Source organism: Ipomoea triloba, chromosome 4, assembly GCF_003576645.1.
Source record: "Ipomoea triloba cultivar NCNSP0323 chromosome 4, ASM357664v1".
Classification (NCBI taxonomy): Eukaryota; Viridiplantae; Streptophyta; class Magnoliopsida; order Solanales; family Convolvulaceae; genus Ipomoea; species Ipomoea triloba.
In genome coordinates, this window is record NC_044919.1 from 20441127 (window position 1) to 20457154 (window position 16028).

At 36.0% G+C, this 16028-nt stretch overlaps 1 protein-coding gene and 1 long non-coding RNA gene across 3 annotated transcripts; one reads left to right on the forward strand and one right to left on the reverse strand.

Annotated features, from left to right (window-relative positions):
- Positions 1–1749: 1749 nt before the first annotated feature.
- Positions 1750–4053, reverse strand: LOC116014781. Of its 2 annotated transcripts, XR_004097484.1 has the most exons (4): positions 3926–4053; positions 3534–3841; positions 2112–2204; positions 1750–1944 (listed from the first exon to the last, which is right to left on the reverse strand). It is a non-coding gene; the product is annotated as an uncharacterized LOC116014781 (long non-coding RNA). The 2 variants fall into 2 exon arrangements; XR_004097483.1 differs by having other exon boundaries at positions 1754–2204.
- Positions 4054–7187: 3134 nt separating this feature from the next.
- LOC116015962 lies at positions 7188–7832 on the forward strand. The gene has a single exon (XM_031256128.1). It carries the CDS (start codon positions 7188–7190, stop codon positions 7830–7832), a length of 645 nt encoding a protein of 214 aa, XP_031111988.1.
- Positions 7833–16028: the final 8196 nt, after the last annotated feature.

The window sequence follows — 16028 nt, forward strand, 5'->3', positions numbered from 1 at the left end:
GCTATTTTCACAAAAGCAATACTTTTTTTCCCTAAATGATCCCATTCAACTTTAACATATTTAAAAAAATGTCACGACATTTTTATTTAAATACAGTTGAGTTCTCATCCGTCAACTATTTTAAGATCACTACTAGAAATGTCCAATTTTTTGACAACCAAAAAGTGGTCGAAAATCAGCAATTTCCAGTCAAAAACTGCTTTTCCAGCCACATTTCCGACCACTTAGAGTGTTCGGAAAATTGCCCGTAGCTATTTCCGACGACTGAAGTGGTCAGAAATAGCGTCCACTTTACAATGTGGTCGGAAAATTTGGTCGGGAGAGAAAATTAAGGAGTCGTTTAGCAACTTGGAAAAATGGAGAATTTTCCAAAAAAAATGGAGAATTGGAGAAGTTGTTTACTAAAATCATTTCTCCAAATGTCTAACTACACTCCATTCTCCCAGTTTATTTAGAAATTTGGAGAGACAAATTTTGGACTTCTCCAAATGGAGAAATGGTAGAAAACTCGCGTGAACAGTAGCTTGTCAGTGGGTCGAATCCTGTTGTGTGCGCCTAGTGTTGTTGGCTTTTAGTAATCTCAATTCAAGTTCGAATCCTGCCGTGTGCGCCTGGCTTTTAGTAATCTCAATTCAAGTTCGAATCCTACCGTGTGCGCCTGCTTTTAATAATCTCAATTCAAGTTCGAATCCTACCGTGTGCGCCTAGTGTTGTTGGCTTTTAGTAATCTCAATTCACAATCCCCGTTTACATGAGGCGTGTCCTTCCTTCTATTATTTTCTTTAATCATTAATAATAATATTATTATTACGGATTATTATTATTATTATTATCTTTATTATTATGGAGTATTATTATTATTATTATTATTATTCTTTATTCTTTATTACTATTATTATTATTATTGTTATTATTATTATTATTATTATTATTATTATTATTAATATTGTCTTTTATTATTATCTTTATCATTAATATTATCTTTATCATTAATATTATCTTTATTATTATTATTATTATTATTATTATTATCTTTATTATTATTATTATTATTATTATCTTTATTATTATTATTATTATTATTATTATCTTTATCATTAATATTATCTTTATTATCTTTATCATTAATATTATCTTTATTATCTTTATTATCTTTATTATTATTATTATCACTATTATTATTATTATTATTACTATTCTTTATTATTATTATTATTATTACTATTCTTTATTATTATTATTATCATTATTATTATTATTATTATTACCTTTGTTGTGGAAATGTAGAATTGCTATATGAGATGATTGTATGTGTTTAATAAAATCAAAAAATTAGAGATACAAAAAACTAGAAGAATGGAGAAATGAAAAACTGGAGAAATGGAGAAGAAAAATTAGAGAAATGGAAGAATGGAAAACTGGGAATGGAAAACAGAGAAATGAAGTAAATGACCCCTTAATTTCTGACCAATTGGTGGTCGGAAATGGCCACTAATAAAAATAACAGTGGTGGGATTTTCAGACAACAAAAATGGTGGTCGGAAATGTACCCACTTTATAAGAAAAAAAATAATAAAAAAGATCATTTCACTATAGAGGGGGCCCTCTGTAGTGAAATGAAGAAAAAAAAGGTTGAAATCACTGAAAAGTGAAGCTGGAATATACACATTTCATATGTAAATACTACCACGTAAATAATAAAAATGTTATTATTTAGAGTCTAATGTCCAATGGCTCAAAAAAAAAAAAAGCATCTAAAGTCCAAACTTCAAATATAAGATGCACAAAAACACACTACAAAATTGAGAACATAACCTACTAAATTGAGAAGAATATTGGGGACCGGAATACAAATGGATCTGTAGTGAGTAGTGACCAAAGATACATTTTCAAGAAAGACCTTATGTGCTTCATGGTTCTCATTACATAGACACAAGCATTTTCCTGTCAATGAAGATTGGAAGTATATATGTCAAGCAACAGTTCTAAACAGAAGCAAGAACTCGATTACCCATGAATTTTGCTCTTAAAACTCCCAGCCGGTGCCTTTTCAAAATTACTCCACTGATTGCTCATCTGAAACAACATACAAGAGAATCCAAGAAACACACCTATGATTGCACCGTAATGCGTGTTGTCATAAGGCTCCTCTCCAGTGAGAACCTCCCATAAGACAATACCAAATTAAAGGAGAACACATCAACCTGTTGAAAAGTTATCCAAAATCAGTGTAAGAAGATAACTTGATATTCTTGAAAGGTAGACTACAGACAGAAAATAAGAATTCATCCAACCATCAATACACCATATACTCAGTAACAGTAGATCACCAATTCGAATAGAAGGATCTACTCTGCTAATCTTACATATCTAAGCATTTAAGTACACAATCAAAAAAGACTTCACAAATCTTGGCTACCACTTGCACCATTTTATGACCACTATCCCTTGTGAAGGTTAATATTTTACATCAAACTTAATGTAAAAATCAAAAGAGACAATTAAGAACATATAATTGAGAATTATTTATTTTTTGACAAGTATACAAAGTTCTTATATTTCTCCATTAATATCTTTCTTTTATATCGTGTAGAATTTGAAAGAAGAATACAATGAAGATGAAGATGCTGAGATAGTAAGGAGATACCTGATTACCTGGATAGATGCAATCCTTCCTTCAAACCACCTCTTCCCTTCATGTCATGAACACCATATATATATATATATATATATATATATATATATATATATATATATAATGTATGCATATATAATAAAAGAGCAAACTGAAACATTGCATTCTATCAAAGATCCACCTATCATCATTTTTGCAAGCTAGAATGTAATCCCACTAAATCAAATGAAGAAGCATAATTGTCATATTTTATTTTTCCAGGAAGGAAGGAATATAATATAATAGAATTTTTTTTTTTCCGCAAAATTTTGTCTAAAATGATATGGTCATCATATTATGTATGTGCAACCTAACCAGTCGCAAATTTTATGCAGAATATGTGTAACAAGTAGCATTTTTCATTAATATGCAACAGACAATAGATTCAGGCCAATTATGATCATAATCAGAACCACAGCTTAATAATGAGAATAAACCTGCAAGGCATACAAGAGAAAATTACACAAACGAGAAGATGTGTATCGCTTCTGCTTCATTGCGTGCATGGTGCATATATTGATATATTAATCAATCTATCTTCTTTTTTTTCAAATACAGATCCATCCCTCAATGCCCTGCTCAACCACAAGGGCGATGAAAACCAGAACCACCCAAATAGTACTTTTGTTAATTAAACTTCCTGAGCAATAAAGATTGTTCCTTCACTAGCCTTACGATAATTTATCAGAGTTTTCTACTTTACACATTTTGACTGGATCATTCATTTAATTTTTTACCAATATGATTTCGAATTGAAGCGACAACATACTCTCATTATAGAAACAAACAACTAATTAGGATAGAGATTGAATTTTTACCATAAATTTATGGCGAATTGTACCAAAAATAAATTACTCACCAGGCAGGTCCCACGGCTCGAGTTTACAAATGTCAATTTTGGGAATCACACCGACTTCAGCCTTCGAGCCGTTGATTTTCAGCTTCAGATAGTGATTGATGAGGTCCTCGTCCGTCGGGTGGAACCTGTACCCCACCGGCAGCGAGCTCAATGGCGGCAACACCGTCGTCGTCGATCTTTCTAACGGAAGTACGGCCAGAGACGGGGTTGAATGTCTGATTGTTACATTTCATGGCCAGTGCCGGGGTTGAATGTCTGATTGTTACATTTCAGAGAAGGTCACCTCTCGAAGGCAGATTTAGGGTTTCCTATGTACATAGCTAGAGAGGTTAAAGAATGAGCGGTTGAACTTTAGACTATAAGTATGAGTAGATGATGTTAGAGAGACTTACCGGAGAGGCGGAGAGGCGGAGAGGCGGAGAGGCAGAGAGGCAGAGACCCTATGGTTGTCACCTGTCTTGAGGAGAGTTTGAGGTGAGGAGTGGGAGAGGCAGCCAGGCAGGCAAGGGGCTCAAATGAGTGTTGAAATCTGAAATCCTCACATAAAGCCTTAATATAAATATAAATATAAATATAAATAAATAAATAAATAAATAAATAAATAAATATATATATATATATATATATATATATATATATATATATATATATATATATTATATATAGGGTATGGTTCCAGTGAGACTACTTGCTTAGGTAAGATCGTGAGATCAAATCTTGTGCATCCGTTGTTCATTATTTGATGGTCATGATTGATTACTAAATGTTGGATAAAATGTATTTAAATAAAGAGAAAGGGTAAATTAGTAATGCAGTCAATAATAAATGATATTCGATGCACGTTAAAAGATATGTAATTGTATAGTAACTGATATTATGCCCATATATAAATGAGATACACACGTTAAAAGAAAGAGAATATATGTTATAAATCAGTCTCTTTATAGTAACATGGAGGCCAGGGAAATAATGGAGTCACCGTTTACAATGGAGAACACAGGTATAATTGCACAAGGGTTTTTATTTTTTATGAGTTTATTTTCTGTTATATATATGTTTTTAAGGTTTTGTTTTGCTTGCTGGATTGAGTGAATGATTGATGGCGGTGAGTGCATTTGAGTGACTAGTAATTGCAAACGAATAGTAGTAAATGTTTAAGAAGCATACACTGACGTTGGATTTATGGTGTTGAGAAATGCTTGTGTGAGCTGTGTGCAAACAGATGAAAGAAAACAAATGGGGTTAAAAAATTGTGAACGTGTGCAAACAAGGGACTAAATTCATGGGGGAAAAGTTAAGGGTAAAATGGAAGTTAGTGTTGCAAAAGTGGGCCGATGTTATGGTGTAGGTGCAATAAAGAATTAGGTCTGTGCAAGAAAGAGTTAGGTGGATGTGTGCAAACTGGGATATTGCATAGGAGTGTAATAAATTTGAGAATGTTGTTGGATGTGTGCATATGTGTAGGGAAGGGTGTGCAAACTGATGATCGGATAAAAAGGTGGGAATTGGTTTAATCAAAGCGAGCGATTATCTAGTAGGAGGGCCTTTTGCAGTAAGATGAAACGTTGTGTGCATTTGATTATGTTTTCGCATTGGACGCACCTAATTGTATAAATGTCATTTGTGTAGCGTATTATATTCTCCATGTTGAGAGGATTGAGCAATTTTAGATGGGATGCAGTATGTATTTGTTGCTAGTAGGTGGAAATTGCTAGTAGTATTCTAATTTTTGGTTGGATGTTAAATATTTCACTATCTGTTTGAATGGGGGTTTCGGGTGGGGGATTGTGTGCATTCATGGGTTATTGTGTGCATCCGTGAAAGGAAGTGTGCAACAAAATAGCGTATGTGGGAATATGTGTGTTTGACATTACACATTTACACCCTCTTCAATGATGTGTGCATTTCTTAAAATATAAAGAGATTTTATATCCGTTTTGTGTTATGTTGTAGGTGTTACGAAATGTAACAATGGGCACGAAACATGTGACATGGATGTCTCCCCTGGAAATACAAAATACTGGATTACAGAATGTGATGAAAAATTGAAACCAGTAGTGGGACAACACTTCCAAACTCTTGAAGAGGGCATAGAATTTTACAAAAATTATGCAACTGTTGCTGGATTCGATATGCGTCGTAGCACTGAAAGAAAGAACAAATACGGCAAAGTGTTAAAAAAATATTTGGTATGCTCACGTGAAGGATTTAAACACGTTGCTAACGAGGTCCAGGTGGGAAATGAAACGGAGCAAAAACAAAAAAGGTGGCGCCCTTCTAATAGAGTTAGTTGTGGCGCACAAATCATTTTAAAACCAAATGGGGAAAACGGATACATAGTAGCCACATTTGAGGAGAGACACAACCATTGTTTGTGCGAGGAAGAAGCCAAACCTTTCATGAAAGTGAATCGCAAACTAGACATGGGCACAAAGAATTTATCACACAATGCGCAAAGGCTAACATTGTAACAAATAAAAGTTTTAACCTATGCAGAAATGGTGGGTGGAGTTCAACATGTTGGTGCAACTGCTGTGGATTTCAAAAATCACAAGAGAGAAATATTGGCATACATAAAAGGTCGAGATGCCCAATTGCTCATTGCGAAATGCCTCAACAGGAAGGAGATTTCGCCACAATTTTACTTTGAGTATGCAGTAGACGAGAAGGAGCGGTTGAGCTGTGTATTCTGGGCCGACGAATATGGGCGCAAAAGCTATGAACTCTTTGGAGATGCAATGGCATTTGATGCAAAATACAAAACAAATATGTACGGTAACTTTAAAGTGTGCATATCAAACATTGAGTTATGAAGGAGTAGCGTGTGCAACCGATAATTATGGTACGCAATTGATAGTTATTGATTTGTGATCTAATTTAGTTACAATTTGAACAGGTACAACCTCGTATTTGTGCCATTCACCGGCGTAGACAATGACAAGAAGTCGACTACATTTGTTGCGGGCCTAATTGCAAACGAAGATATTGAGTCATACACATGGCTACTAGCAAATTTGAAGCTTGCTATGGGTCGAGAACCAATATGTACCACTACAGACCAAGACGCATCCATGAAAGTTGCAGTTGCACGTGTGTTCCCCACAACACGTCATCGTTACTGCATGTGGTATATCATGACTAAGGTGAGCGATAAAGCGGGAAGTGTGTTGGCAAAAAAGGACGGATTCAGAAGACGTTTAAATGGAATTGTGTGGAACGAAAATGCATCTATAGAGGAATTTGAGACTGATTGGCGTGCATTTACACAATAGCACGGACTTGATGAGCACAGATGGTTCAGTTTGTTGTTCGAACAACGCGCATTTTGAATACCTGCATACTTCCGAGATGTTTATATGGGAGGCTTACTACGAACCACTTCTCGAGCAGAGTCTCAAAACCATGTGTTTCGAAGTTGCACTAGCAAACATTCTAGCCTCATGGAATTCTTCGTAAAATTGAAGGTGCAATAGGTAAACAAAGACATAAACAAACAGAGTTAAATGCTGCATGTGCCGGATATGCACCTACCTTAAAAAACCATTAAAGTTGGAAAGACAAGCAGCAGAAGCTTACACAATAAATATATTCTACGAGGTGCAAAGAGAAATATGTGGGAGTTGTTTTGCGTGTAAAGTTGTTGAATGCACAGACATGGGAGGACATGTGCAATATATGGTGGAAGATGGTAGTGACAGGATACAAATGGTGGAGTTGGACATCAACCAAGCCACAATGGAGTGCACATGCCGAATGTATACACGAATCGGCTTGCTTTGTAGGCATATGTATGCGGCTTTAAAACATGCAGGAATTGACCAAGTCCCCACCGAATACATTAAGACGCGTTGGACCCGTAATGCACGCATAAAAATTGAGGAAATTGTGGAAAATGCAAGAGATGAGCAAAGTGCACATGAGGAATCTGAAGTTAGAAAAACATTCTTGAGTTGTATCGGCTTGGCAAAGGGAAGGACGGATATACTACAACAACTTGCACACATCCTAAAGGAGAAGGAAAAATGTTTCATCCATGAGGACACGGTGCAAAAGGCTTCGGTTGATCAAAGCAACCCCCCTCAAGAGTTCTACGATCGCGGGGGACCTTCCACGACAACAATACGCTGTCCAAAAGTGGCCAAGAATAAGGGTTCAGGTAAGCGGCTGAAATCAGCTAAAGAGATTGCGGTAGAGAAGAAAGCAAACGAAGAGCGCACGTGCGCCACATGTGGCAAAAGTGATGGGCACGATAGCCGTAACTATGTTTTGAGAAAAGAAATGGATAAAGCGGATGATTAATAGACTACAATTACATCGTGGAATTTTATTTTATTATAGACTACAATAAATTTGATGGACCATATATGATTTTTTTTATTAAGAGAATATAAGGAGTATTACAATAATGTGTTAGAGTTTGTAGTGTATGTGCGTTGCTGTCACATATGTTTAGCTGAAATATAATGTTTGAGTGGCAAAAATGTTTTCGAATTTAGCAGCAGCATAATAATGCAATGGTGTGTGCAAATATGGGTCTAAATTGCAATATTGTGTGTGCGAACGGGATCGAAGCGTGTGCAAAGAGAACTTTGCAATGAAATTGGGAATGTGTGCAAACATAGAATTAGAAATATTGTTATAATTTAGATTGGGAAATATTGTTACCAAAAATCCAACCGCGAAATAATAGTAGTATGACAAAAAAATTAAACAAAACCCAAAAAACAAAAAAAATGGAACGCATAATGAAATTAAGCAACAGTGGAAGCATATTGGGTGAAAGCATTGTAATTCTTCTTGCGATGCACATTAATATGTGACGGTGATAAGCCTCCGAGATACCCTTAAATCAAGCACATATTATGGTGTTTTATCACGTTTATAGCATCCTTACATGGTGAATTATATTCATAAATTCTTGAAAATCACTAATCGACACACAGAAGCTACTCTTAGCCTAAAGAAGGTAAAACAGGAGTCTCGGGAGCAAATAGGAGCAAAAGTTGAGCTCAAAGAACGAACCAGGCAAGAACGGAGCCCCGAAGGACCAATCTGGATGGCCACACGCGCATGAGCGTGCGTGGAAATAATCCAGTAAGCTCCCACGCGACTCACACGCGTGTGGATGGCGTGGAGACGGTGATGCGCGAATTTTCGTCTAGGGTTGCTTTTCGGAGACTATTTCCCTTTCTTAGTTTTTCTTAGTTTTTGGATTGAAGATATTCTTCTCTCTAGGTGATTTCTAATTCATTTCTATAATTTTAGTTATCTTGTTCTTAGATTAAATTGGCTTTTGTGTTGAATTCCATATCATGAGTGGCTAGTTTAATCTTGGGATTTGGATTGTGTGATTGAATGTTGCTAGTGTGATGATCTTATCTCTATATCTTGGATCTATGTGTTTGTGTTGATGGATTATCTATTCTTGTCTATTGATTGTTGTGTTGATGAGATCTTGTTTGGATCTGGCCAATCTAGATGAGAGATTGAGCTCTTGATGTAACCCCTCACCTATTCCAGTAAGATTAAGGTTCGAAAAATATTTCTTTAGGCTATAACATTCATGAGATGATCTCCCGATGCTTCAAAAGAATTATTATAAGTAAGGACAGTTAGTAATAAGCTGCGATCGTACGTCCCGGTCACGAACCGTAAAAATTTTAAGAGATAGTATTCGGACCCATTTGTCCTAGGAAATGGATTTTTAGACACCATACTATTATTCTGGAATTTCCTATTTAATTAGATTAGCCCATAGCAGCAAAAATTTATTTGTGATCGTACATCGCGAAATTTCGCGGTGTACCGAACCTAGCCCAATTTTGAGTTTTAGACTGGAATAAATTTTTGGTTTCGAAAATTATTGGAATTAAATTAGTTTCTACTGAGAATTCATCCGATTTAATCCCGATCAGTCTAAGCTAAGATATTTTCCAAGACCAAACCATAGGGAGGTGACACTTGTCACAATTTTATACCACATATTAGGGTGGACTAGTCAACCAAGTGGACCAAGATCACAAAGCCAATTTTTTTTCCCATTTTTCTTCATGTTGGCCGAAATATTCAAGGAGAGGAGAGAGAGTGAGATTTTCATCTTCTTCTTCAAGCTTCAACACTCCATAGCCAAGATTTCTACACAAGTCTCCAAAATATTCGGTAAAACTCCAATTTTATTCGGTAGATAGCTTTATTTTTCATCCTAGAACATGAATCTAAGTTAAGATTTCTTAAAATCATGTGTTATGTGGTTGATGGAATTTTAGGGTTTTAAGGAGAAATTGGGGAAAATCAACTACAAGGATCTTCTACAAAATTAGAAACCCGGTTGAGGTAAGGAATCCCTATAATTGGTTGAGGTTGTTTGAAACTAGATAATTGATAGCTTGGTTGAAATATGATGAGTTATAGGTAGAATTTTTGTGTACATGATGAATGTATATAATGTATTGTGTACATATTTGTGTGTATGTACGTGTAGTGTAATATATATATATATTAATATGTATTGTGTACATACTTGTGTATATGTACGTGTGGTGTAATATAGTATATATATATATATATATATATATATATATATATATATATATATATATATATATATATATATATATATATATATATATATATATATATATATATATATATATATATATATATATATATATATATATATATATATATATATATATATATATATATATATATATATATATATATATATATATATATATATATATATATATATATATATATATATATATATATATATATATATATATATATATATATATATATATATATATATATATATATATATATATATATATATATATATATATATATATATATATATATATATATATATATATATTATATATATATATATGAAAACCGTATATATATATATGTACATATATGGGTATGTATGTATTAATAAAATGTCACATTTTGTGTATAGTATATGGTATGTATAAACCATAATTATATATGTTGTTAGTAAGAAGAGTAATACTATGTAGTTAGGCATATGTGCTATGTAGGTTGTGTTACATATGGGTGAACTTATAAATAGTATAAGGAAGTGGTATTATGTGCTTGTAAAGAATAAATATATGTTATGTGTTATGCCTATGTTGAAGTTGGGAAATGTATATGTTATATGCATTGAGATGTATGTGTCAAATATGAGAGTTATGTGAAAAGTGTGGGGTTGAAAGTGTAGAATTGTTACACTTGAATTACCATTGTGAAAGTTGTTAGTGGATTATCCAAATGTTTTGCAAAAGAAAAGGAGAATTTTTGAGTTGGGTTAAAAGGAGAATTAATTCCGAGTATTGGAATTGACCCAAGTAGGTCCAAATTATTTTCAATGCAAGAAAAAGGAAAAGAGTAGAAAAATGTTTTCAAACCTTAGTTCTAGTAAAAGTGGTGAAGGATCTTGTTAACCACGGAATAAATATGAGCTTAAAGTGCCTATTCCGCATGGTAATTATGTGTATGATCAATCATACTGTGGGCGAAGTCTATTCGCCGAGTACTATATCACCCGGAAGGAAAAGGTACTCCTACGGGGGTGTGCACACTTAAGTATAGTCACTCTATGTTCGGGTAGGTGTCGTTCTTATGAACCTAGTGAGGCTAGCTAGGAATCATTCCAACGCTCCTATAAGTCCAGGGGATCAGTATTAGACCGGGCAATGACCACTGAACCCGAGTTCAACGATCCAAGTGGTCAAAAGTGGAGAAAGGACTCCAAAGGCCTCACACTTTCTATCTAGGACTAAGTGGAATTTCGAAATATGAATGTAGTTACGCCGTAGCTACGGGAAAAAGAGATGTAACAAGTTTTTAAGTACCCAAAGGTTGTGGGTGATCTCTCTCTTAAAAAGTGAAAGGTGATGAGAATCTCATTATGAGGGAAATGTTTTTCTACCAAGGTGATTACAAGCAAGATGTGTGATTTATGTTTTCTACTACTTACTAGTATGCTTAATTGTTTAACAATATATTATTGGGTATGTAAATGATTACCAAATGACCTTGTCAAGAGGGAAAATGATATGAGACGTTATTGAATTTTGCTCATAATGTATGCAAGTTGCTATTTATAACTATTGCAGGTAGAATCTTTGCCGATGAGTAAGGTATAGGGTTTTCTATGTAACAATTTTTACAAAAACCTTTATTTAGTTTTGAATGACCCATGGATATCCTTACTCAGCCGTCGTGCTAACTACACTTCACTGTGTTCCTAACAGATGCAGTCTAGCGTCAGTTCCTGTAGCCCGGTGAACTCCGGAAGTTCACCGGAGTATGTTTGTCAAGGCATGGATTATGACGAGTACATACAGATGATGGAGGGAGAAGACCCATACGCACTTGGTTATGCTCCCGAGGCTCCCACCAACCCAGATACTCCTATGGCTCCGTCGGCCCCTTTTGTCTCTTGCCCTGTTATGGACGAGGTCCAGGCTGCTTATGGCTTTTACCCCATAGAGCCGTTAGATGGTAGCGATCCCCTGGAGTTCATTGTGCACTACCCCTACCCTTGGGACCCTAGTCCTCGGGATGTTTGGGAGGAGTGGTTGATGGTCATAACCACATCTCGGTTTTTGGACCACATTACCTGGTACGAGGGGGAGTGGCACCTGGTCTGGGGAGAGTTCACCGGCCCCGTGTACCGCATGATTGACTAGACGTCGGATCCTTGGGAGTCTTTGGGAAATTTTTTGGTGTACATATATTTTTTGTAGCCTTAGTGATGGCTAGGCATGACCAGTTGCGTCTAGGTTGAACCTTGTTTGTATTTTGGCCCGAGGGGCAATCTTATGTATGTATCGTTGCAAGAATATATATTTTGCTTAATGAAGCTTTCCAGTTGATATGTATAAAAGTGCTTAAGTATCTGTTGGGTGATGGTTGTGGTTAGAAGAGTTCCCTTTAGCCTGTGCACCTAGAGTGAGGTTTATCGCAGAATGATAGAACTCTCTCTCTAGGTGTGGCGGTAATGCCTCGGATGTACGGGAAGGTAGGTCCGGGGTGTTACACTTGACTCTTTCATGTCTTTGATTAGAGTTAGGATTTAACGCTTGACACAATCATAGTTCCTATGGAATTCTCAAAGATAGTAGGATAGTGTGTAGCTTATGTGTTTGATAAAATTCCTCTTAGAGCTTTGGATGCTTGTAGGCACTCCTTAGTCAAGAAACCTTAGTACACAAGGGTGGAAAAGGACTAAGACAACACACTCTTGAATAGACAATATCCTAGCAACCCCTGATCCATTACCTTAGTCACACTACGATGCATCATTCATGAACACTATCCAATCCCTACCCCTTTTTACATATTTACAAATCTTTTTACTTTACTACTCTCTTGCACTCAAACCAACCAAATGAACTACCCTCACTTACAATCCACCCTTCACCACACTCGAATCCTATGCATAATCCAATCAAGTAAACTTCCAAACACTTGACACACCTCCACGTCCCTCCATCGAGACCAACACTCGGGGAGTCACAGACTTTCCGTTTTAACACAAATATCTTTTGACGAATCAACCCCTACATAGTACTGCTTCTTCAGACAGCAGGATCTCCTTCATGAAATACATCCTAAAGGACTGCAAAGACTCCACATTCCCTTTCTTAAACCCACATTGCCAGCGCGAGACCGGTTGACCAACATACGTCTCCATGTGCCGCATCACAAAGACCCCACCATTGTAAAGAAGCGATAAGTTTAATATCGCTAGCTCGACTCAACCTCTCACATACTAGCCATCAAGGGGTTGGAGGAAGAAAAATCTCTATCTTTCCATCAATTTTCTCTTCCAAGTATGCCTTCAAGTGATGCCCATTTATAAACTCTCTCAAGCTAAAACCCTTCATATCATCATGTAGAGCACCACATTCTCCCAAATCAAGCATAATGTCTTCATTCTCTTTAACAAACAAAGCCAAAAGAACCTCTTTGCCAATCATACGATCTAGAGGGTATACTTGATTTTTCTCTCTTCCTCCTTTTTCAACACTCTCTTGCTCAACTAGTAGTGAGAGTCTAGGGTCATCCTCATGAACCTACAAAAATTGAGAATCATTGGATATAAAAATTGGCAAATGAGTGTCAACACTCTCAACAATATCAATACCTCTCGGCTCACAAATTGTTCTAAAATTTTCATCCAAGAGAGTGTCATCCAATGAAGAGCATTCCTTGTTTGTGCCACAAATTTCTTCAATTTCACCTTTCTTGAGTGCTTCTTCAATTGGACTATCAATTGCATTTTCCTTCATAACTTCCTCTTTTAATGGACAACTTTCAACGTGCTCCTTGCCACCATTTCCTTAGAACTCTACTCCTTTTTCTCCACTCAATGTCTCCATCTCAATGCATTCATCAAATATTTCTTCATCCTCATCCTCAAGGTCCTCACACCCCTATTGATGGTTATCAACCTCATGACCTTCATTTCGCAAGGACAACTCTTCTAAAACATCTCCATTGGAAAATGAATCTTGAAATGGTTCTTGAATTGTCAAATCTTTCCATCTAGCAATATTTTGATCCACTTGAGCTTGTATCTTACTTAGTTGAGACATCATGTGCATAAGTTTGTTACTTTTCGTGGATTCCACCTCAAATGTTGGGTCAAATGGTTGGCATTCTTGTTGAAACTCTTGATATGGAAGCACTTGAGATCGCCCACCATATTGATAATTAGGATCAAATGTGAAGCAATTTTCCGCCTCATGAGATACTCCACAATACGCACACCACAAGAGTTGTGAACTTCGTGGTGTGTCTCCTTGATAAGTGGCTTGACTCATGTTGGCACAAAATCCTTGAGTAGGTTGTTGAGGAGCATGATTGGTGGGGTTGAGTATATAGCAATTCTCCACAAAGTGATTCCCACCACAAAACGAGCACCATTTAGGTTGTGAGATGAATGCTTGAGAAGAGCCTTCATAAATATAATCTAGACTTGAGTTGGCAAAATTTGAGAAATGCACTTGTTGTTGCATTCCTCCATAGCCTTGGTTCATATTCCAACTCATCTCATAATCCTGGGAATAAGAGTAAAATGGTGGCATAGCTCCTTGATAATCATATTCATCCATAAAAAAAAATTGTTAACGAAGATAAAAACAAATAAATAAATAAAAAATGATGGAATAGACTCCTAGAATAAAACTTTCACTAATGTCAATACTTAAACGCCGCTTCCCCGGCAACATCGCCAATTTGATTGTAGCATATTTTCATAACAATTCAAATACCCGGAGTATTCCGGGGTATCGATCCACAGGGAAGCGGGGCGTACCGAACACTAGTTACTAATATATTATTATGAAGCTAATCCTAACGAAAATGGTGTTTGAACGATTTCGAATATCATAATAAACGAGAATAAAGAAAGCTAGTTGATGAGAACAATATAGAGAGAGTGGGATTTCCGGGTTTAAGTGTTTAATCGCCTAGTGCCAAACTAAGGTGAGATAAGTAATTTGGGTTCTAACAAATGTGGAAAATTGCATTCACGAAAGGGGAAGGAATTACTCGCATAATTCAAACCCACAATAAAGAACTAATCAAGAACAAGCAATCTAAATGAAATCCCTTAACAAATATGCCCTCTCCCAAGGTGCAAATGTCATGTGCAAATGTGAGTGCTCTAGTCTATGCCCTAACTCCCATCAAGACACAACTATAGCAAGATACAAGTAATTTAGGCCTTTAGTCACAAGCATCACAATAGAAATCACAATTGCATCATAAGTATAAAACCCAAATATAAAACATAACGTTAAAAATTAAGAACAAGGCACAATAGGTTCATAAACAACTATCACCCAAAAATCCCAAAATTACTTTAGCCAATCATTGCTAGGATAGAATTTAAAGCACAAATGTCAAAAGAATTTACAAAAACTAAGAAAGTAAAGGAAAGGGGAAGAAATTCTCCCGAATGTAGTCTTCCTAGCCTTTGCTTCTCCCTCCAAAGCTCTTGTAGCTCCTTGATGGTGAGTATCTTCTCCAAAGGTGGTGGATCCCTCCTTGCCTCCTTGAAGAGAAAAATCCCCTTTACTCTCACTCTTTTTGTCTCCAAAAACACAGCTTAGGTCTAGGGTTTTGGGAAAATGAGCTTTATATAGTGGGAGCGAAAATAGGGGCAAAATAGGCAATTCCGCGTAGCAGATTCTGGACTGTCATAGGATTCTCGACGCGTCGCGAGCCTCGGATTATTTTTTCGGAAATTCTTACGGCAAGGACTCGATGCGTCGAGCCTGTGTTAGCTCAAATCCTCACGCATTGAAGTGTTTCGTCGCGACGGGCGGGATTCCGGACACGTCAACTCTAAAATCAGCCTTCTTCACTTGTTTTGACTCCAATCATGCCTTCAATCGTCCCTTTGCTTTGCGTTTGATCTAAAATGGCTTCAAAATATTAACAAACGCCTTAAAAGCACCAAAATCAAGAATA

Excerpts from the sequence above, each read along its gene's own strand:
- LOC116015962 (XM_031256128.1), top strand. The coding sequence starts at position 7,188 with ATGGGAGGACATGTGCAATATATGGTGGAAGATGGTAGTGACAGGATA.